The 22,513-nt window shown below is 36.6% G+C and overlaps 3 protein-coding genes across 4 annotated transcripts in view; 2 read left to right on the top strand and 1 right to left on the bottom strand.

Annotated features, from left to right (window-relative positions):
* The first annotated feature begins 688 nt into the window (after positions 1-688).
* Positions 689-2,163, top strand: LOC137410524 (actin, cytoplasmic 3). Its single transcript, XM_068095954.1, has 2 exons — positions 689-898; positions 1,036-2,163. Exons 1-2 carry the CDS (start codon positions 770-772, stop codon positions 2,038-2,040), a joined length of 1,134 nt encoding a protein of 377 aa, XP_067952055.1. The 5' UTR covers positions 689-769; the 3' UTR covers positions 2,041-2,163.
* A 5,690-nt stretch (positions 2,164-7,853) lies between these two features.
* LOC137385699 (vesicle transport protein SEC20-like) lies at positions 7,854-13,443 on the top strand. Its single transcript, XM_068072229.1, has 6 exons — positions 7,854-7,977; positions 9,359-9,466; positions 9,680-9,771; positions 10,826-10,949; positions 11,527-11,632; positions 13,053-13,443. Exons 1-6 carry the CDS (start codon positions 7,921-7,923, stop codon positions 13,304-13,306), a joined length of 741 nt encoding a protein of 246 aa, XP_067928330.1. The 5' UTR covers positions 7,854-7,920; the 3' UTR covers positions 13,307-13,443.
* The window catches only part of LOC137385698 (histone-lysine N-methyltransferase NSD2-like), a 43,002-nt gene continuing 33,622 nt past the window's right edge, over positions 13,134-22,513 (bottom strand). For both annotated transcript variants that reach the window (XM_068072226.1, XM_068072227.1), the window contains 6 exons: positions 22,089-22,256; positions 21,540-21,661; positions 20,364-20,500; positions 17,780-17,889; positions 16,176-16,350; positions 13,134-13,786 (listed from right to left, as the gene is read on the bottom strand). In XM_068072226.1, the coding sequence (XP_067928327.1) occupies positions 13,458-13,786; positions 16,176-16,350; positions 17,780-17,889; positions 20,364-20,500; positions 21,540-21,661; positions 22,089-22,256 (1,041 nt within the window). In that variant the 3' untranslated portion in view covers positions 13,134-13,457. The remainder of the gene's footprint in view (positions 13,787-16,175; positions 16,351-17,779; positions 17,890-20,363; positions 20,501-21,539; positions 21,662-22,088; positions 22,257-22,513) is intronic.

Genomic DNA, 22,513 nt, shown 5'->3' with positions numbered 1-22,513 from the left:
GTTAGGAACACAGCTGTGTATAGATGGGCCAGTGACAGGGTGATTTACATTTCGATCCTGGTAAAGTCTTAGCCGCATAACGTTACATCTTCAAGATATTGACATTGCTCCTATATGTATAAAAAAATGCATGCTCAAATTTTCATATTCATTTCTATACTACCTATCTACTTTACAGTTTATTTATGTTTTTGTTGATAAAAAATATACAGTAAACTAGTAGTGAACTATTTTGCAGTTAATTTGTGCCATTGTTGGGATAGCACTGTATTGCTTGAGAAATCAGTAAACAATATTTAGCAAGTAAACATCTTGGAATAAGAATTAAGCTATATTGTGGATGCTAAATAAATGATATTTTCACGAACTACCATTCAAAGGGCTGAAGTTCCGGTTGAGCAATCGATATACATCGATTATGACTAACAAAGGAATAAGTTTCCTTTAGAGTGAATAACTATGCATGTTTGTGAGATGGTAGCGATGAATAATCACAAAATCGTGTCGCTGTTCCATTGGTTGCGAATGTCATTCCAAATGATATAAGTCAGACTAGGCGGGACTATTTATCAAAGGCGGAGCTTGCAGGTTTAAGCGCAAAACATTACCTTATATGGAAAGCGAAAATGACTGTCCTATCCATATATGGATAGCGGTAGTTAGTAAGTAGTATTAAAAGCCGGCCGCTACTATCCAGCCGCATCAGTTGGGATAGATTCACTGCTCAGTTCTCTCGTACGTTCGCGCTAGCAAATCCACACAAAACACAATGGGTGATGAAGATGAGGTAGCCGCTTTGGTTGTTGATAATGGATCTGGTATGTGCAAAGCCGGTTTCGCTGGAGATGACGCTCCAAGAGCAGTTTTCCCATCAATCGTTGGACGACCACGACATCAAGTAAGTTACTTTTTTAGCTACTGACATGTTTGAAATTTTCTAACTGATTAACAGTTTTACATTTTTAGTACGACTGTTTCTCGGTTTCTTACTTTTTGTAAGTGCTGGACCATAATATATCCCATTATTTTGGTTAGGGTGTCATGGTTGGCATGGGACAAAAAGACAGCTATGTCGGCGATGAAGCTCAATCTAAGAGAGGTATCCTAACTCTCAAGTACCCTATCGAGCACGGCATCGTCACCAACTGGGATGACATGGAGAAGATCTGGCATCACACCTTCTACAACGAATTGAGAGTGGCACCCGAGGAACATCCAGTTTTGCTCACAGAGGCCCCCCTCAACCCCAAAGCCAACAGAGAAAAGATGACACAAATCATGTTTGAGACCTTCAACACACCTGCCATGTATGTCGCTATTCAAGCTGTGCTTTCTCTCTATGCATCTGGTCGTACCACTGGTATTGTATTGGACTCTGGTGATGGTGTTACCCACACTGTACCAATTTATGAGGGCTATGCTCTTCCTCACGCCATTCTCCGTCTCGACTTGGCTGGACGTGATCTTACCGATTACCTAATGAAAATCCTCACAGAGCGAGGATATTCTTTCACCACTACAGCCGAACGTGAGATTGTTCGTGATATCAAGGAGAAACTGTGTTACGTAGCCCTGGACTTCGAACAAGAAATGGCAACTGCAGCATCTTCTTCATCTCTTGAGAAGAGCTACGAGCTTCCTGATGGTCAGGTCATCACCATTGGAAACGAGCGATTCAGGTGCCCAGAGGCTTTGTTCCAGCCATCCTTCATCGGTATGGAGTCCAACGGTATTCATGAGACCACATACAACTCTATCATGAAATGTGACGTTGATATCCGTAAGGATCTGTATGCCAACACTGTGCTGTCTGGTGGCACCACCATGTATCCCGGTATCGCTGATCGTATGCAAAAGGAGATCACTGCGTTGGCACCAAGCACCATGAAAATTAAAATTATTGCGCCACCAGAGAGGAAGTACTCTGTATGGATCGGTGGTTCCATCTTGGCGTCACTCTCCACCTTCCAACAGATGTGGATTAGCAAAGCCGAGTATGACGAGTCTGGCCCATCAATTGTCCACAGAAAGTGTTTCTAATTTATTCGTTCTACAGCTTTTTTGTTTTTCGTACTTGTTACTTTTAAAAGAAATATAATTTCAATACGACTGGTCATTTTTGGATTCATGTATATTTCAATAAAACAATGAATAAATAAACAATGATCGTTGATTATGCAGACGTCAGATGGAAATATAAAGCATGAGCTAAGAAGTGGCATACTGCTTGATGCGCTTAGGAGATAACAAATAAAAATCAGCTTGTAAGATAATGCGGGCGAAGCTTGTATAACCAAATTTGCAGTTATTTACTCACGCCAGTTGATTACATTAGGAGTTGCTGCATGCCGCATAAGTACGCAAATGTTATCGTGGAATACATCTATTATCAATAAGTCATACTGACGATTATCACTTGCACCTCCGCAAAACGTACAGTTCGATGAACTAGCCAATGATGAAGCTATGGGATATTCCCATAGATATATATATATATATATATACCTATAGATATATATACCTATATAGGTATATATATCTATGGATATTCCCCATCACAGATACGATCCCGCCACAGTACATGAATTAATGTTCCATATATGAGTAAGAAACCTAGCGACATGCGATATATAGTATGTCGTCAAGTACTGACTAGAAAAATGCATACCAGTTTGAAACACAGAAACTACCAAATCAAAATAAACCTGGTTAACTACATGTATTAAATGATCTAGCAAGTCTGCCTATATACATGAACTATGAAAGACTTAAGGCGCAGCGTTTCTTATGAGTCGACAAACCATCGTTAACAAGGCGCGGTAAGAACCTTTTGTCACTGTTTCTGTATTGTATTGTTTATGTATTGTCACTGTATTATGAAGACGGCACGTATACCTAATTCCTAGATCATTTAGTACACGTACTATATGTAAGTTAGCCCAGGTTTAGCTTGACTGTTTGAACGGTGAGGAATGAGGATACAAACGTTGATAAACGTAGATGCTATGAATAAGCTCATCTTGAGTAGAACCAATTACATACAGCTCCCCATGGGGGCTGTATATCATTGGTAGAACAAAGAAGAGTATGGACCATCGTGTAAACACTGTTTTATATGAAGCCTCACTTTCGGTGGCGGCGTGCGTTCCGAAAATTTGCATACATTTTCATTGAGCTGAATTTTTTTACACTTTTTGAAGCTTAGAGCTAGTGCTAAAATTAAATATTGGCTGGAGGACTTTTATATCAGTTTAAACTAACAGAGAAGTATAAATTCTATTAATAATTAAATGATTAGTTATTATTCAGCAAGCAAAAAACGGATTTTACCAATAGTTTGAAATACTATTTTGGAGTTTTTTAAACCTCTAGGAAAGAAAAAGTCACCAATGGGAGTCACCAACAAAGTAAAACATGGTGAAGTAGAATTGTTGTGGTTAAGTAACCCTAACTACTTTTTGAAGTGGGTTTTTGGAAGGTGAAAGTCAATCTGACACAATTTTAACTACGTAAAGACATTGTAAACGCCCAACCACGAAAGCTAGCAATTGTCGTTAAACTAAGGTCAAGGTTGATCTAGGAAATTTGTCAGGTTGGCCGTACGTACAACGATGACTATTGAGCGTACTGTTTGTGTTTTGTTACTTTAGCTGTAAATACTTCTGTAAATTATCTGACAAAGTTTTGAGCTGGTTTAATACTAATGGAAGTAGAAGAATAGTTATATTGCTTCACTGGTTATACGAGTGGGATCAGTGTATGTGGAATATAGAAAAAAATGAACGGCTTCTACGACTATTTAAACTTCTTTTTATTACTTTTAGTGCTAATTTAAACAGATTTTTTAAGACGTAATTTAGCACCTGAGACAAATAATCACTCTATATTGTAATGTTATGTTGTTTAGTGCTTGATTGTTATTGATAGTTGTGTATGAGAGTAACTTGGTAGTCACTGTTTATTGAATAAGTAACTCAAGATGGTTGAGTGAAGCCCGTCACCATGGCTCTGTACAACACAAGTATAAAGAATGCTAAATAGGTGTGAGCAATAAAAAAATTTACAACAGAACTACTATGAAACATGAAATATGTAAACATGTGAAAACACTATAATACATTGTCTATTGGGTTGTAGGGTAGGGTATCAGTCAGTATGAGTAATATTACATATATAAGCTAGTCACAGATATTTTTGCTACACCAGAGGGACTTTGAAAAAAAGTGATTATTTTGTCAATTTAAACTGCACTAAAAATACTGCTGAAAGCCTACATGAAACATTTTTATGTTGTAGTCACAAGAGTATATTATATGATCGAAACTTTTGGATCTTGTCAATATGGCTACTGTGTTTTGTAATCTATGTCATCATATCTTGTAGCTACTACTATCATACTAGCAAACACGACTATCATATGTTCTAATGAGGGCTACCCAGTGCACAAAGTGTACCAACTTTTTTACAGGTTCACTGTTTGAAGCACAGATTAAAATCTTGATGGAGGGCGATGGGTATTTCACAAGCTTGCACAACAGAACTTTGTTTTACGAGTAACATAACTGAATTTTACAGCTATTAGACGACAAAAACCAAAATACTAATACTTTCGTTCAGTTATGGGGTTTTTATTTTAGAGAACACTGTTCTAGAGCAACATATATTATATGCAGAGATATTTAAACTAGATAAGCCATGATCAACCAGTTTAAAATATAAGTATAAACTTCAATTGCGGTTAAATAAGTAAAATTCGGAAAACAGTATCAAGTTTTTTATGTTGTAACATCTCATGACTTTGTCAGTAACCATATCATCAAATAATAGTAATTGTGTTAAAAAGGGAAAAAACTTGAAAATGAAATTTCTACAAATTTCATAGGTTTTCCAATTATTGAATTAATTTACAAAATAAAACAGAGTTATTTTCTTTCCTCTATCAATATGATTTATCATTCATTATACTGCTAATCACTTGAAGGTTTACTTACAGCACAAACTTTTATTGCAATAGCAAATAATATTACAGATTGGTGTTTGCATAATATTTTTATGAAATTTTGACTAAATACCAGGTTCTGTCAACATTTTCAAGTCATAAAATTGGACTGAATGATATTTTCCATATCAGTGGAAAACATTGACTAGAAACAGCTTTAACACTGTATAATTATGTTAAAATGGCTCATTTCGAGAACCGTGTTATTAATAAATGGTCCGTTCAGAATCTTTATTCATAAAAGCAGAACATGCATTAATAGGTTTTAATCACTTATAATAATAACTAACCTTTATGCCCAATTTTTTAGATTTTTTGTTTGTGTGAATGAGGAATTTCTTGTTAGCGCATTCCACAAGTTGCGCATAAGCCAATTGGTGTAATTCCCTAACAGACGCTCCATTTGTAGAATCGGCTTCAGCCTCAAAGTTATCTGCCATATTGGTTAAGCAAAACTCGTTGTGTAGCAACTAGATGATGAAAATGTATTAAAATGGTGGCCAATGGAAGAGCTTTTGTCTCACCTTTACGCGATGACTAATTGTCGGCATCGTATATCATACATCTATTTTTTGCGTAATAAAAGGCCTTTATGTCACAGGTTGAAGCTTGCATCGCGATCATTTTTGTCTGCAACAGTTGGTTTGTGTTCTAACATCAAAATAATTGACGGCAAATACATGATGGTAAAAAAATTATTATATTGGTATAAATAGATTTAATTTAAAAATTTTATCAGTTAAAATACCAACTTTTAAAATATAAATATATATATATTCAGAAATAAACCAGCGTTTTAGTTTTCTTTCACTTTCTCTTTGTGATATTTTGAAAACTAGAAGATTTTATTTATGATGAGAACTAAACTGCAGATTTTTCAGTCTGCTACAATAGTCCGACATGGGATGCCTACTAATCCACACCAATCTAACAGCTCAGAACACGTGCTATTCATAGGTCTATGTTACACTGAATGATATGGGAAAAAATTAGCTACATGTAAATGATTATCAGTTTGTTTTGTGCTACAACTAAAAACAGTGCTAGGTTCACGATCAGATCTAATACTTTTCATATATGCACTGTTGTATTAGTTCAGAAAGCCTGTAAAAAGACTGAGATTTATTTTTGCTTGTGCTGATATTATATTTTGGGCTAACTGGTACACTTAAGCGCTAAGGCTACCATATCCTCTAGCGATAACTATCTTGTCTTCTTTTTTTATCTTATAACCAGGGCGATCGCAATGAAATTCAGGCTATTAGGTTTTGTGGTATAATCTGGTTAATGGATTGAATAGTTGCTTGCACTGCATCAGTTTACTTTAATAGCTAACTGAATGGGTTATATTGAAAAATATGCCAGCAGGTTATGCGGAGAAAAAGCACTCAGCCTAAGAGCTTTCATGATGTAATCAGATTCTTCGCTTGTCTGCAAAGTCATATTGTAACAGCAATCATTTTCTCAACATTCATATGCGGTAATATATTAATAAATGCATATCATCCAATATATAGCGATTATTGTGAATGTGGAAGAAATTTATAAATATTATTTAGCCAATTGGCACATCAAGATCGTATTAGTTGGGTGCAACAATTAAAATATGTTTTAGATGTAAAAGTGTTGAATAATGTACCAAATTAAATCACTATTATTTTTATATTGCGCATAAACTTAGATGACATAAAACTGCAATGCTTGAAGTATTCACTCTTATTTATCACTGAAGCATATTGTGGTAATATTCATTTAATATTCATTCATGGTCATTTAGCTTTATACTTACCTTGGTCATCACTGTTAGCACCTTTCTTAGGCACTCAAGACAGGCTCTTCAATGTCTCACATTAGTTAGCTTTACAGCAGAATTTTCTTGTGCAAAGGCTTAACTCATATAATATATACAATGTAATTATAGTAAAAATATTTAACATTGTTTCGTGTAATAATTTCTTATTGCATACTCGGCATGTAAAGAGTTTTATTGTGCGTAAGAATGTCCTGGCCTACAGTGTCATGATAGTGCACTGTAAAGACAGATGTTTTACACTTATTTATATGTTTTACACTGTTGTTTAGATATAGTCAATTGTCCTCTCTTCTGGCAGCTGTTTCGCTGAAGATGTAACTCGCTCAGTCAGGTTGTTAGGAAGATGATAAACTTCTTCCTACCAACGCTTTTGTGTGCCATATTTTTTTATGATACGCTCAGTTTTGTATGTCAGCATACTGAAAGTTTTAGATCTTCTATTTAAATGTGTGATCCTAATTTTTATGTCTTAATCGAAGCTTCACTAGCGTCAGAGTTTTGTCTCTTCTCCCAAATCTTTTTAACTGGATCGATTATTTGAAACGTTTGATCTGCAGTCTTATCTAATCTTTGACAAACTTCTTTAGTTTACTTGCAAATAATATCTCCTGACTTTTTCACTTTAAAATAGGTCAATAGGTTGGGTAGTCATAGGAGGGAAGAAATGTTTTATCTCTGTTTCCATTATCTATATATAAAGACAGTAAATCACTACCATTATAAGATTTCCCTCACTTGAAACTGCTATATTGTTTCACTGCCTTTCTCTATTACAAAATAAATAGCAATTTGAAATTATAAGATTATTGAAGTCATATTTTATTGAGAACAGGGTTTTTAAATTGATTTGGTGGGCAACTGGGAAACATGTAGGAGATTGAAAGCATAAGAGTGTAATGTAAAGTTGCCGTGACTGAGATATAATAGTGATCTTGCAATTGGTAACACCTAATTTAGTAGTTGTTTCTCAAAGAACTGTTTATAATAATTTGAACATGTATTAAGTGCCCTCATCATCTCTTTTTACTTTTTCATATTTTTGATTCTGAACACAAAAGTGACGTCGGACTTGTTAAATTTCAGGCCTGTTCTTTAGACATCAATCAAAATGAAACAGGAAGATGAACTAATCAAGCTGTCTCTTGCGGCGAATGCTGCAATTCAGGTAGGAATGTACCCTCCGATTGAACAGCATTAAAGTACACAACTAAGCTGAGCCGGTCAACTTTTTACATTTTAATTTTGCATTGCCACCACATGCATTTGTTATTATTGTGCAGTAAGTAACAAATTTTAGGACTGGCTAAAGACTGGTGAATACTAGCTGAATGCCCGGCGTTGCACGGAATAATAAAAAAGTCTTTGCATAGAAAATTGATTTTTAATTGGCTAAGTTTCTTTATTCAATGAATTTGAATAACTTAAAGGTTGCCTTGCAACAAAATTCACATTACAGTTATTTGGTATCAAAATATTCACCATGTCTTACTCTGTTGTGTTGTAGGTGCAAAATATGTGGAAATGTGATTACAAGCTCTTAAAAGCTCAAAAATGAAGTTAAAAAAATGGCCGTAGGATGGAATCTCTTTATTTTGATGACGAACTCAACTCGACATGATTATTGTTTTGACGCGTAATGTTATCACGTGAATTGAAAGCCCAATAAAAAGCTCAATATAAAACATGTAGCACTAGTTTATGACAAACACTTCGGGTTCAACCGGAAAGCCCTTATCAAGTATAGATGCTCGCTACTTTACAGTTTCGTTTCAACTTGGTCTAATCATCTAGCTGTCAACTGATCATGTGACCCATACTTCCTGCCAAACGGTGCGAACAATTCCTGCAGCATCTTCCGATTATTACAGGTGACCAATAGGCTCGTCATGTTTATCAGAGGATGATATGCGCTCCGTCGAGCTAAGAGTAAAAAATTAAACTGGATTTTAGGTTAGGTTTTGAGATATCAGTGCTCAATGTGACAGCATTACAATGATGATTAAATAGACGCGTAAGGACAATAGACACGGTTTTATTGAATGCGGGAAGTATGTTTGTGAAAATATTTCAACAAATGAGGTTGCATGAAGGTGTAAACAGAAGCACATCTTGTTCAACTACGTCCCATTTGGGCCGTTTTGGAGAGGGATTCCTACCTACGGCGTTTTTCTGATGGCTGCGATTAACAGTTTGTTCTTGAGCTTTTAAGAGCTTACATTCACATTTCCACATATTTTTCACCTACAACACAGCAGAGTAAGAGGTGATAAACCTTTTGACACCAAATAAATGAAATGCGAATTCTGTTGCAAGTCAACCTTCAAGCTTGTAACTTTACTATAATAAGAGTGGTTATTATAACTTGAGCCAACATTAGGAAAAAGGAATAGTCATGATCTCGCACACAGTCATTATTTTTCAGCGTGCTAACAGATTCGTGAAGCCATTAAAGCTTGGCCTGCACATGAGTATGCGCACAATGACGACCAACAGACAAACACTGAGATTTATATATATATAATATACATACATAATTTATATGACAGGATGTACAGATGGCGACAGAGAAAGAGGATGAGAATCTAAAGGAGCATGTGAGCAAGTTAATTGCTCGTGCCAAAGAGTGTATCCTCGCATTCAAGTCAAAGATTGTGGTAAGTTACTAGCTACGGACTATTTGTGTCTGCTCTATGCTTGTTCTATTTCTCCGAATCCGCCTGTTAATTTAAATGGTTCCAAATGTTTAGAGATCTGAACGTTAAGCTTTCATATGCTGTTTGATAGTTTTTTGTCATATATCTGCTAGACAGATACAGTAGCCTTTTTTATCGTAATTGTGTAGTACGTAGATGTATTTCTTGTTCTAGGAAATAGAGAATGATGCTGTACTGGTAGACAAAGAAACTGACAAAGCTGCATTGGATAGTCTTGTTAAGAAATGGAAACAGGAGTTACGGCAGTGAGTTTTGGTTTATGCGCTATCATGTAACATGTGTGCACGAGTTAACATATTTGATGGTATGTTCAATCTGTTTGCCGGCTATACTTTGTACCATTGATAGTCACAGTAGAACACCAACAGGAAAGATTTTTGAGGGTGGCTAAGGCCAAGATATCTATACACATGTCCTTGTGATTTGTTTGTTATTCGTCACAAGATGAGTTCAGGCCCTATCAATGACCTGATAACGATTTTGCAGATTCATCTCAATGCTGTGTTGAAATAATACATAGCATATGTATTATTAGTATTATGGTAGCATATTTTTTGCACCATAGGGTGCACTTGAAAGCATAAAATTTTCTAAAAAAAATTCGCTGTGCGTTCTTTAATACTGTGCGCCCTGTGTGGACTGATTTTTAAAATCTGTTGTGCGCTTTTGGTAAGTACACCATGGTCACTGCTCTGCCGACCATTTTCCGATTGAACAATGAAAACTCTTGCTAAGTATAGGCTACAACGGAGGTGTGCTGTTAATTGCTATTTACTCGTTTAAGAAACCCCCTAAAACGACATCGGTAAAGCGACATGCTTCTGAGGCTCACTTTAAACTGAGAGGCGGTGATGGACAAGTTACACCGTTATATGTGTGTGGATTGTGGACGATTGGTCTAACTTAAAGCCAGCATTTATTGTCAGAGCTCTTGAAAAAGAATTTGTCAAAGTAGGTAGTCATACCGCAACTGTCTGACGAATCTGTCTCAGACGATGTTGAGGAGGAACCCGAAATGTGGGAAGAAGAGTGAATATTTTATCCAATAAAGCTGATTAAATTCACAGTTTGGCCTGTGTTGTTGTTTTTACCTATGTTTTAAAAGGTGTTTTATTATAATGTGAAGTGTCTTTTATTTTGGGTAAGTACAAAATTAGATCACGGAACTGATATGGTGGGCCCTATGATATAGCGCACCCTATGGTGCAGAAAATATATATGGTAATGCACCGACTTAAGAATCATTGCTTGATAGCTGCGATAAGACATACCTAAATGTATGGCTTTACCATATTTTAGAGCCAACATTATGTTCAAAAGAGTGCATCTGAATGCATTGGCTGTCATTGAGCAGCGGGAGAAGACAGCTCTTATTGGGTCTGGTAGTACAGCACTGAGCACGAGAAAGCGTATTGTCGACAAGGTATTTTATTATTCTGTTAAAGTTTCTCAGATATTCAGGGATTTTATTAGTGAGGTATTGAAACACCGGTTGAGTTTTCCATTGCAATACAAATATTTTCTTGCTTGAAAAGTCACAGTACATTAGATTACCATAAAATGTCTATTTCAGATGTTTTCACGCTAGTGAGCGAGAATAGTTGACCCAATTTCTCTAGCTGAGGGTAAACAATGTCCTGTCTACTAAGTTGGTCAAATGAGATTATATTTAATTTTTGACCTGCTACAATCATGTGAAATGAATTTCACGTGCATGGATAATTTCAATGCAAGTATGGTGCAGCAAACTTAAAAAATTTAATCATATGAAACAATCTCAAACAGCCTGTATTTTATATCGAAGAAATGGCTTCACGCTTAGCAAGTTTTTAGTAGTAAAAACACGAATACAATTGTTCCACAAAACTGCAAGCGCCCTGTGTAATAATTTTGTCATATATGACGATGCTTTCTGCCTATTTATTTATCTGTACAATTTTAAACAATGTTGTTGCGAGTGTCAACTTCATACATTATTAGCTGATGTGACAAATTTACAGCAATCGGCAGCAAAGGGCAGCAGTTCGATAACTGACAGTTTAGTTCACACGAGCAGAATGATGGCTGAACACCTGCAGAGAAGCAGTGATACTATTGAAACTCTTTGTAAGTTCTCACCTACCTTTCTAATTACTAGCTACTTCAATATTCATGAGATATGATTACAATCTTTGCTATAGTAAGAGTCAGGTTAGAGGTTAAGATAAAAGTTTGCTATAGATGGGATTCGAACCCATGACATCCAGTTCGCTAAACTGACATTAACATTTGCACCAATCGATCTCTTGTTGGTATTTCAGAATGCAGTAGACGCCTCTATAACGTAAATAACCATTCCGAGAACGTCTATGTTATAAGGGTTTCATGTTTTACAAACAGGAAAATACATTTAAATCGCCTAGTCTGTTCCAAGGTCTTCCCAAACTCACCCCTTTGGTCCTTCCAAAAGATAAAAAACTCGAATCATATTCTTAATTTAATGATCGTACATTAACTGTGGTGTTATCGGTTTGTGTCAAAAACTTTTTCCTTTTTCTAATCACTTGGTTTTCGTCCATGATTACTGTAATTTCACGCTAATGGATCTCACCCCTCCAATGTCAATTTAAATAGATTTTTTCTCCACAGCAAGGTTTATAGCGCATAGAAAAAATACATGCTCACTAGAGGAGCTGTGTCCGTCTGTTTGTCAAAAGCCAGAGTTAGAGGATAAGATAAAAGCTTGCTTTCAATGGGACCCGTGATATTAGCTTGGTAGACCAACACTCTCAACACCTGTGGCAATCGACTGTCTCGTGCAGCTCCTTGGTCTCTGTGCTTCATCGGTGCACCATACGATCTCTCACTGCAACCAAGAGTGCCAGGGTACATGCAATAGATACTCCACACGTCATTTTCTCTGGAGAGGAAAAACGATAATTTTAAGGCTGACTATGGACTCCCGTTATTTGAATACTCGCACCCGACTTGACACCTTATACAGAATTTTTTACCATGTGATGCAGCTTTAGATAAATTGTTTACACTCACTGGGATTTACATAAAAGTAAGTTTACATTATAGGAGCGTCTACTGCAACTGTGATACTGGTTATTTTATGCTTTATCGGCATACGTGACGATTGTCACGACCGCAAAAACGGTCTGGGTTCTTAGTTTCAGCTACGAGTCAGTTGAGTAAGAATTGGCTTCGACTCACCAGAACCTAATTAAACAAACCACACACTCACTACTATAGTTAAACATGATTTAAGCAGCCACAATTGGAGATGTAATATTCTCTAGCATAAACAAGCCTCTACAAATGCACCGTTCTGCTCACTGAATAAGGAAACAGAATATTACATGTTGAGTTTTATGCTCTGGCTAGGGCATTCTTCCAGTTGATCTGTTAGGAATTCGGTTCAGTCATACTTTGAATGTTGCTGCCTCATCTAACGAACTTCGAAGTAGGAGTAGCAATGAGAGACATGGAAGAGCTAGTGCCAGGTTCTACTCTGTTGATATTATTTTAATATTTATTTTAGCAAACTCTTCCAAGGGAATCACATTGACCAATGAAGAATTAAAGAATATGCAAGGCCATATTAAGAACTCTCGAAGTTTATTGACAAAATATGGCAGAAAGGAGATGACCGATAGACTGTTCTTATTCCTCGCAGTGGCTTTCTTCCTAGCGACTGTGCTTTATATAATAAAAAAGAGACTTTGGTCTAGTGACATAGCTATGGAATCATTCAATGCACCTCAAGAAAATGTGCAAGATCCTGTCATAGTTTAAATAGAATTTTATAAAAACAAATATCGGTATTAAATGTTTTATGAGTCTCATATAAAACGATCAATGAGCAATAAAAACTTGTAAACAACTAAGACTACAAATCATACTAATGTTCGGGTCAATCAGTAATCGCTTGTTAAAAGTAAGTCTATTATCGAATAAGTGTCGGTGCCTTGCTTAGCTGGCTGTTGCTGCTCACTAGAGGATTTACAAAAGTGTTCCCTTCAACTGATGCATCAGTACTTGAACTGCCCGGCGTGGAGGGAGCCGAATGTATTTGAGATTTCATGTCGGTTTCGCGTTTAGCTAGGATTGTAGATATGTCATTGGCGGTGTGGGAACGGCAGAACCAGAAGCCTTGAATTTGCTGGATGTTCCGAGAATGATGCTCATTGCAGAAGGAATTTGGGCATTCGCTACAGAGGATGGAGGCTGATTTACCGCAGTCATCGCAGTGGTGCCAAGGACAGTCCCATTTACCTGCAAAACAGTCAGATGTTAAGCAATCTATATATATATTTCTCAAAGTTTGTGTTTTTTGTTTTCTGTCATCCGTGTGTCCAGATATAGTGATTAAAATCTAGGAATAAAAAATCTGCATGGCACTGGATTTGAACTCGCGACATTCAAATTGCAAGTCTACAAACGCAGGCCCTCAACCACAGCTTAAGCCGTTCCTATCATTGTTAATTATCCATCCTTATCGCGATTGCAAGTTACAATCTAAATATACACACTGTATTATTAATATTACTTTTTGCGTTTGTTTTTCTTTTGGAAGTTTTTCAATAACCACATCAAAATCCATTACGTTTTTTAATTAGTAAATTTTCAAATGCGCCATCAAAGCCTTTCAATTTTCAATTCTTCCTAATGGTAATCTCAAAATCTGTAAAAGCTAAATACTTCTCACGTGGACAGTTGTATTATCTTGAGGAATTGCCTCTATGCCCTCTCTCCGTTTGATCAGACCGTGTATTAGACAGTTTGATATCTCATTTTTACATTTGTACCAGTATTGTCAATTCCAAAGTTTTGATGGTCAGGTTCTGCTGCTACAGTAACCTTTTGTATACACACTTCTTTCTATATAGTCATTGTTATTATTATATCTAACATTCATTATTTTTATTTTGTTTTCTCAGTTCGTATTAATTGTATTGATATCAAATAATTTTTCATTGTAATCATTGTAGCAGAACAGACTATCCAGCCGTTACTTGCTAATTATTTCATCTTTAAAGTTTTAAACAACTGCAACCTTTACAGTTGTTTTATTTTTTCTTTCATCTTATTTAAACTGGCCAAAACACTTTGCTCATGACATGAAGTTTAAAAGTTAGAATGGTTGATGTTAAATAAAAATAAATTTTTTGTGCAGACTTTTTATTACCCGAACAACGCCGGGCATTTCAGCAGCTAGTGTGAAGGCATACCAGACCAAGATGCTAAAACTCAAGACCTATGGCCAACAAGACCATTGCAATCAGTATAGTTCTGTAGTAGGCACTGCGGCTGGTAAAGTATGAATTAGACAGGAATAAACACAGCACACAGAAATAGACAAACACTCATTTAAAAATTAGAATAGTAAATGTTGTATATGTTAGTTAAAAATAGATTTTCTGCGCAAAAACTTTTATTACCTGTACAATGCTGTGCATTCATCTAGTTACCATAAAACCCCTATTTGAACGCCACCTCTATTCGAACCCCCCTTTATTTGAATGCCACCTCTATTTGAACCCCAGCTTTATTTGAACGCCACCTCTATTCGACCACCACTTTGACATTCTTTGATCTTTACGAACCCATAATCGCAAGTGATCAGTAGAAAAGTGTCCACAAAATTGTACTAATAATGACTCGGTTATAACAGTAACAATTTATTCTTTCGCTTTTTCGTTAAAACTTTGAAAACACCATAGAAATAATTAATAACTATATCAGACTATTAGTAGTTCTTTGTGTAATGTGATCTTGATATCCGGAAAATGGTTAATGAACGACTAGTTTTAGGCTAAAAGTTGTGCTTGGCGCCCATGGGACTAACAGTTTATCATTATTTGGGCAAAATGCAACGCTTAAAAGTTTTGCTCTGCTCAAAAAATCATTTGGACACTAATAATGACTAGTTCAGTAGTGCAGAAAAAGAGTTGAGGTCAGACACTGTGGACGGTGTTAAACAGCCAGATGATGAAATCGTTTCGAACGAAAGCAAAAATCAGAATGCAACTGGCCGAGCAAACGATGCAAATATTTTTGTTTGAAAAATGTTAACTTTTGCTTGTGCATGTATTATAAATATGGTTGGTTTATGTCACTTGTTCCTGAATATATATTTGTAGCATTTGATAGATTTTTATTATAAAACGTATAAATTTGCAGATTTATAGCGTATTAGTTGATAGCATCTTTGCACTTATCTTAACTCGGCTTACAATGGATCGACTGTTCTATTGCACACAAAAAGCCAATTTTTGCTGCAAAATGTAGCAATCAAAGTAATGAACGCAATCAGCTATTATGCAACATCGTTAAATATAGTTACAAGATAAAAGTATGCCTTTAAATTGAGAATGAAATAAAAAAAACGAAAGCTCCAACAAATTACAAAGCAGGGCACAGGCTATAATATCATCGCAGGTTAATTGCGAGCAATAGATAATTACGAGTAGAAACATTTCTCGGCTTCCCAATGCATACTTATTTAGCGATTTATGACAAGTTGAAGGAAAGTTAGCAAATTGCTTGTTGTATCTAAACCAGTTAATGTCACTCCGCTTGAAAGAGAGTCCGTCTACTAAAAACGCCCATATCGCTACGGAATAACCTAAGACAGCTGTTAGACAGTAAGAAAGCTACTTACCGTAGGGCACTTTCTCTAGCCCAAGACAAGCGAGATGGTATGCTCTGTGACACTTGTTCCTGTTGCACATGAGCAGCTCTCCACCATCTAGACAACGGAAGCACCAGTCATCATGTTTCAGTCTCGGATGCCTTTTCTTTACTTTTTTCCGCTTTCCTACTTTCTCATTGACAGGCTGTTAAAGATATAACCCGGATGAATACCTTGATCTTATATAAAGATAACCAACCTTAAGTTAGAATCAGTTCGTAGCTACGACATACAATGAGTCTACTTATAAACCTTTTCCAATGCAGCTACATATAAACCTTCATCGCTTATGCATCCGAATGCGGCAGGAATTACCTACCCATGGCACAATACACCTATCAAATCCGCCATTAACCAGATGCTCACAAGTGAACACTAACATAGCATCCCAATACAACCACAAGAAGCAAGCCATACAAGAGCAAACAATGATATATATGGGGCACTATTTATTTATCACTATGTTTCCATGGTGCGCAGTACTGCGAAGCAGCCCCCTCCGAAGTCGAGGGGATTGTACGTTTCCATGCTGCGGAGTGGTTTTCAGCAAATTAGCAGAGAAGAGACATTGTATAAATCGAATCGCCTGATGGAGAAATAGAATCGATCACGGATACCGAACGTCAGAAACAGTCTTTTTATGCTTCTGTCGTCATTATACTTTTATTTACAATACACATTCACGAGGTGTTGCAAACCTAAACACAAATTTTACAAAGCAATATATTTTTAACAAGTATTTTTAAGTAATATATTATTTAAAAGTTAATTTAGGACTTGTCACCTTTTTTTTGAAAAGTGTTGGCATCGATAATAAAGTCTAGGAAAGTAATCACCTCATCATCCTCGTGGGTGCAGACCATAATTACATTTAGGTGAAAGAAGATCGGAAAAATAGAAGAAAACAATATTATCGGGATACCCTTTGTGCTAGTTTATGGCCCTCGAAGAATCCGTCTCCACGGCATGAGAGCTATGCGCAGCCACTGCGCAATCGCTGTTTCCTTGATGCGAATTTGCACTGGCTTCGCACTGATCAGTGTGCAGTGATTTCAGTGCGAAGACGCCGTTTCCATGATTCGGAGATAGCGCAACTCCGAAGCAATGCCCATCATGGAAACATAGTGATTGATTCTGTAACCGATCAACCAGTTTCTGCCTGTAATATCCAATGCAACTCTATCAAAGACATTATTATATGGATGTTACATTAGCTATTACCGTGTATATGGCTCATATTATAGCAAACAATACAACTCGGCTAAGGAGATGGTTTGCTCAAGTCTGATCAACCATTTGTTCAATTAAGTAACATATCAGCATAACCTCTACCCACTGAACTAATCGATATCAACATTACACACACAAACACGCTCCCGTCTCTGTCAAGATTACTTTGTACCGATGAACTTCGTTGGCCACAACTGATGCATTTCAAACAGTAGTATACTGAAGCAAGTGCTGATAGTCGAGCTTTTTATAGTTATACTGCTAACATAGTGTATGGTATGCGGAGTTGTCACTCCTTGTAATCACCCTGACCTTACGATCACTACTGACTGGAAAACACTAACCTTGACAGAACGCTCACCAATGAAGCCGCTACAGGAAGGTGCCTTGCAAAGACATTTTAATTTTTTCTCTCCAACACTGACAAGGTTGTAGTTGAAGGTCAATTCAGCTCCTTCAAGTAGAGTAGGCAAAATTCTACAGTACTAGGAATAGGTGTAACGTAATAAAGGCTACCATACATAGGCATAACCTTTATAGACATGATGTGATTACATAGATTTCACTATGCACACTTCACAATGCAATGTGAAGTGTGCATAGTGAACTTGCTACACTGCGGCTTTTGCTATCCTTTGTGAACCAAAATCAGCGTTGGTATGTTATGGAAACTAGGAAGTATATGTGCTCACATCAAGGAGCATAGTCTTGTAAGCACACATGACACTAAGGATGTAGATACACGTGTGAAATGAAAGGCGTGCGTGTAGACTGTAGTGTATGTAGAACAAGGGAATCTCATCGTTAGATATAAAAAACAGTAAATCATTTTCAATTTCATGAGCTCCATCTCTTCTATTGTAGTTATACACATCTGAGGCAAGAAAGGATCAATGGCTTTCATTATCACAAATGACTACATTGCTATAGTATCTAGTACTATATATATATATATATATATATATATATAGTGTTTTCACTGTATATATATATATATACAGTGAAACTCGGCTAACTCGACCTTCACGGGACCGAGAGAAAGTGTTCGAGTTATCAGAGCGTTCAAGTTATGAGAACACTGTCACAAGTGCATGTATTATTGTATTTATCAGTACATATACAAACTATATATAAATCAAAAGCATTGATTGCTTGTTGCAAGTTAAGGGACCTCTCATGTAATGTTTTAACAATTTCTATCAGAAAGTATAAATATTTTCCTTGTATTACTTGAGATTCGTTTGTTCGTTTTAGGTGATGTGACTGCCAGGACGTTTTCAGATTAAAATAGGCAAAACCTGATCGCGGGTTGAAACTCTCAGAAAAAAATACATATTTTTCTTTTGAGCGTTTTAACAAAAAACAGTTTTGCCGATTTTTCTTAAAGTTTATCCGAAGGTTACCTGGGTTCTCCATGCTTGCAGAGGGCTATCCCCAAGCGGATGTTTGGCAAAATTTGATTTTTTGCAAACCTTTAGAAAAGTCGTTAACGAAAATATTTTGCCGATGGTGGTAATAATGACGCCTAAGAACTACTAAAAGTTGTTGTTTATCTCTATGGCTTGGAATAAAGCCATATAGAATATAGAAGCCTTTAGAATATATTCTAAAGCGATAACAACCGTCTCGGTAGCCGTTGGGCAAAAAAAGGTTCGAGTTAACGAAGTTGAGGTCGAGTTATCTAAAGCAATTTATCATTGCGTGAGAACGGACCAAACAAATCCGTTCGAGTTAACCATGTGTTCGAGATATCCGAGGGCGAGTTATCCGAGTCTCACTGTATATACAATGTATATATATATATATACAATGTATATATATATGTATGTGTGTTTCTCAAAGTTTGTGTGTATGTCCAGCTGTAGCTATTAAAATCTTGGAATTAAAATTTCCCATTCTGCTAGATTTGAACTCATGGAAATTGCACCCACAAGTTTTACATCCACGCGCTCTACCACTGAGCTATCTAAGGCGTATTAATCAAAGTTGTTATCATATACCGTATAGCATAAGCACACGCTAAATGACGTATTATTTGAAACTATGAATTCTATTACCTCTATGAAACGCGTTGCTTTTCACGCTGACAATTGTATTATCTCCGTGGGAAGAGCCTCGACATTCTCTCTTTGTTCAGTCAGACAAAGACAGTACGCTATCTCATTTTTACATTTGTAACAGTATCGAGAGGCACCAGTATCGTCGTATTCAAAGTTTTGATGGATAGCTTCTGGTGGAGCAGTAACCTTTCGTATACACTCACACTTCTATGCAAAAATTGTTATTTTTAATTCAACATATTCAGGATTTGATTGTGTTTTCCCAGTTCGTATCAATTGTGTCATTACCAAATAATCTTTTATTGTAATCGTAGCACAACCAACTTAATTTAGCTATTACTTGCTAATTATTTCCCATTTACATCTAAACCTTATAATCGTTTTATTTTGTAAAATTTATTTGCACGAAACATTTTCCTCTTGATATGAAGTTTAAAAGTTGTTTGACAAAGTTTGAAAACCTTTACAGGTGTTTTTATTTTCTCTCTTAATTTATTTCAACTACACAAAACATTTTTCCCATGATATGTAGTTTGAAATTTAGAATAGTAAATGGTGTTATATGTTAAATACAAATAAAATTTCTGCCCAAAGACCTTTTTATTACCCGAGCAGCGCAGGATAGTAGAAGTAGAAGTAGTGTACACATAAAGCTAAGCGATTGATCGTTAACAAAGGTTTTCACTCCACTTGATAGGACAAAGTATTAAAACAAAATAATGAATGAAAAACATTCACAAAAAACCTATATAACAAGAAAGGTATTTTAGCTTTCATTTTGTGACACATGCTGATTACCACGACTATGCAAGCAAACATATTGCAGTATAAAAATACAGTCCATCTATATCAACCAGAGCCCACGAACCTGAAGGGATATCCTTAAGAGCAAACAAACCGACTCTCCAGTTTCCATTCACGTACCACTTCTGTGTTTTCATATTCGGATCACAACTGTGATTGGCAAATCTAGCAAGATTCCCCTTGGGTCCGGCATCTATTACTCTACAAAACAGTGGAATATGGCATGAATAACTGGCAGCACTGACGCCTGTTGTGTATATCAACTGAGCCATTTAGGGTCACAAGGTGACAGCTAATCATTCCTGCATGGTATGCTGATACTGTTGCTTTTCCCAGCCTTTATGGCCCACCCCTTGAAACTTGTACGTTAGTCAGTGTTTGGTTAGTCTTTAAAAACAAACGCGTGTTGTTTCTCAGTCAAATGTGTGTTGGTTCTCAGTCCAATGTGTGTTGGTTCCCAGTCAAATGCGTGTTGGTTCTCAGTCAAATGTGTGTTGGTTCTCAGTCAAATGCGTGTTGGTTCTCAGTCCAATGTGTGTTGGTTCCCAGTCAAATGCGTGTTGGTTCTCAGTCAAATGTGTGTTAGTTCTCAGTCAAATGTGTGTTGGTTCTCAGTCAAATGTGTGTTGGTTCTCAGTCAAATGTGTGTTGGTTCTCAGTCAAATGCGTGTTGGTTCTCAGTCAAATGCGTGTTGGTTCTCAGTCAAATGCGTGTTGGTTCTCAGTCAAATGTGTGTTAGTTCTCAGTCAAATGCGTGTTGGTTCTCAGTCAAATGTGTGTTGGTTCTCAGTCAAATGTGTGTTGGTTCTCAGTCAAATGTGTGTTGGTTCTCAGTCAAATGTGTGTTGGTTCTCAGTCAAATGCGTGTTAGTTCTCAGTCAAATGCGTGTTGGTTCTCAGTCAAATGCGTGTTGGTTTTCAGTCAAATGTGTGTTAGTTCTCAGTCAAATGTGTGTTGGTTCTCAGTCAAATGTGTGTTGGTTCTCAGTCAAATGTGTGTTGGTTCTCAGTCAAATGTGTGTTGGTTCTCAGTCGAATAAAGTTGAATTACAGAGTGACAATGGTTTGAGTAACCAAGTACATGCTTTGCAAAGCTCTCAAATTCAGTAACAAGCATCATTAAATACTTCAGTAGAAGTACCGGTTGCAAGAGCTTGTCAACGCTGAGTATTTATTGGTTTCTGTTTGTCACTCAGACCGAATGATTATCTGTGACCATTCCAGGTAACAAATAATTACCTGTTGCTATCCAACGTCAGCATATAAAATGTTGTAAGATTTTCCTCGTGGTATTTTTGAATTCTGCGTTTGCACTCCTCCTCTGTGATGAGTTCTCCAACGTATTCATTGACAAACTCACCCTGCAGGAAACAAAATAGACTTTATATAAACATAAAATAAACCTTGCTATAATATCGAACTATATTCACCGCTATACGTGTGGAACTATCAAATGATTTGTTATCAACAACGTTATCATATATTTATATTCAATGAATGCACAAGGACGATGAATCTGAACAAGAAGTACTTGTGAACATAAACTGTTATTAGGAGCAAGAATTTCTAATATAGTTTTGGAGGTTTGCTAAGACAAATAGATGCTACTTAAAAAGTATATTAAAAGACAGATAAACAACCTTGGGTTTTTTGTTGCTAGTATCACTGGGGACCTCATTAGCTAATTTTAGTAAATCAATTGGTGCATGTGAAACCGTCCCGAGCCAAATCAGTGCCACTGTGCAAAAACCAATCTACTTGAAAGCAAGTCATGAGGTGTAGACAAACCCTTTTAATGTCTGTTTTGGCCTTCAGCCCCCAGCCTCTCTCATCTCCTGTTCTGAATGGCTCCTGCTTAGGGTAGCGGCGACGTTGAAACCTTTGATTCTGGCACTTATCACCACAGGGACAGCTAGCAGGATGACATTCATAGTAGAGCATTCTGTTCAAGCAGATCTGCAGCCAATACACACATAGACTTACACATTTTACAGTATAGAGAGTACTGGGGTGAAACTAGTCTTCATTGCAACAGCATAATCTTGTTCAGCATTCGCACTCTCAACCTCTGTTGGAATAATACGCTCTTGCAGTTTTGTGGTTTTGAAAAGTGATGGTTTTCCATTGGCTAAAATGCTCTCACATTCAGGTGATTGATCTAAGCTGTTTCAATTAGACCTGCACGATGTTTCGGTTTGATTCGGTGGTTGCGG

Source organism: Watersipora subatra, chromosome 1 (genome assembly GCF_963576615.1).
Source record: "Watersipora subatra chromosome 1, tzWatSuba1.1, whole genome shotgun sequence".
NCBI classification, from domain to species: Eukaryota; Metazoa; Bryozoa; class Gymnolaemata; order Cheilostomatida; family Watersiporidae; genus Watersipora; species Watersipora subatra.
The sequence above is the reverse complement of the archived record's forward strand: the minus strand, read 5'-3'. Positions and strand labels throughout refer to the sequence as shown.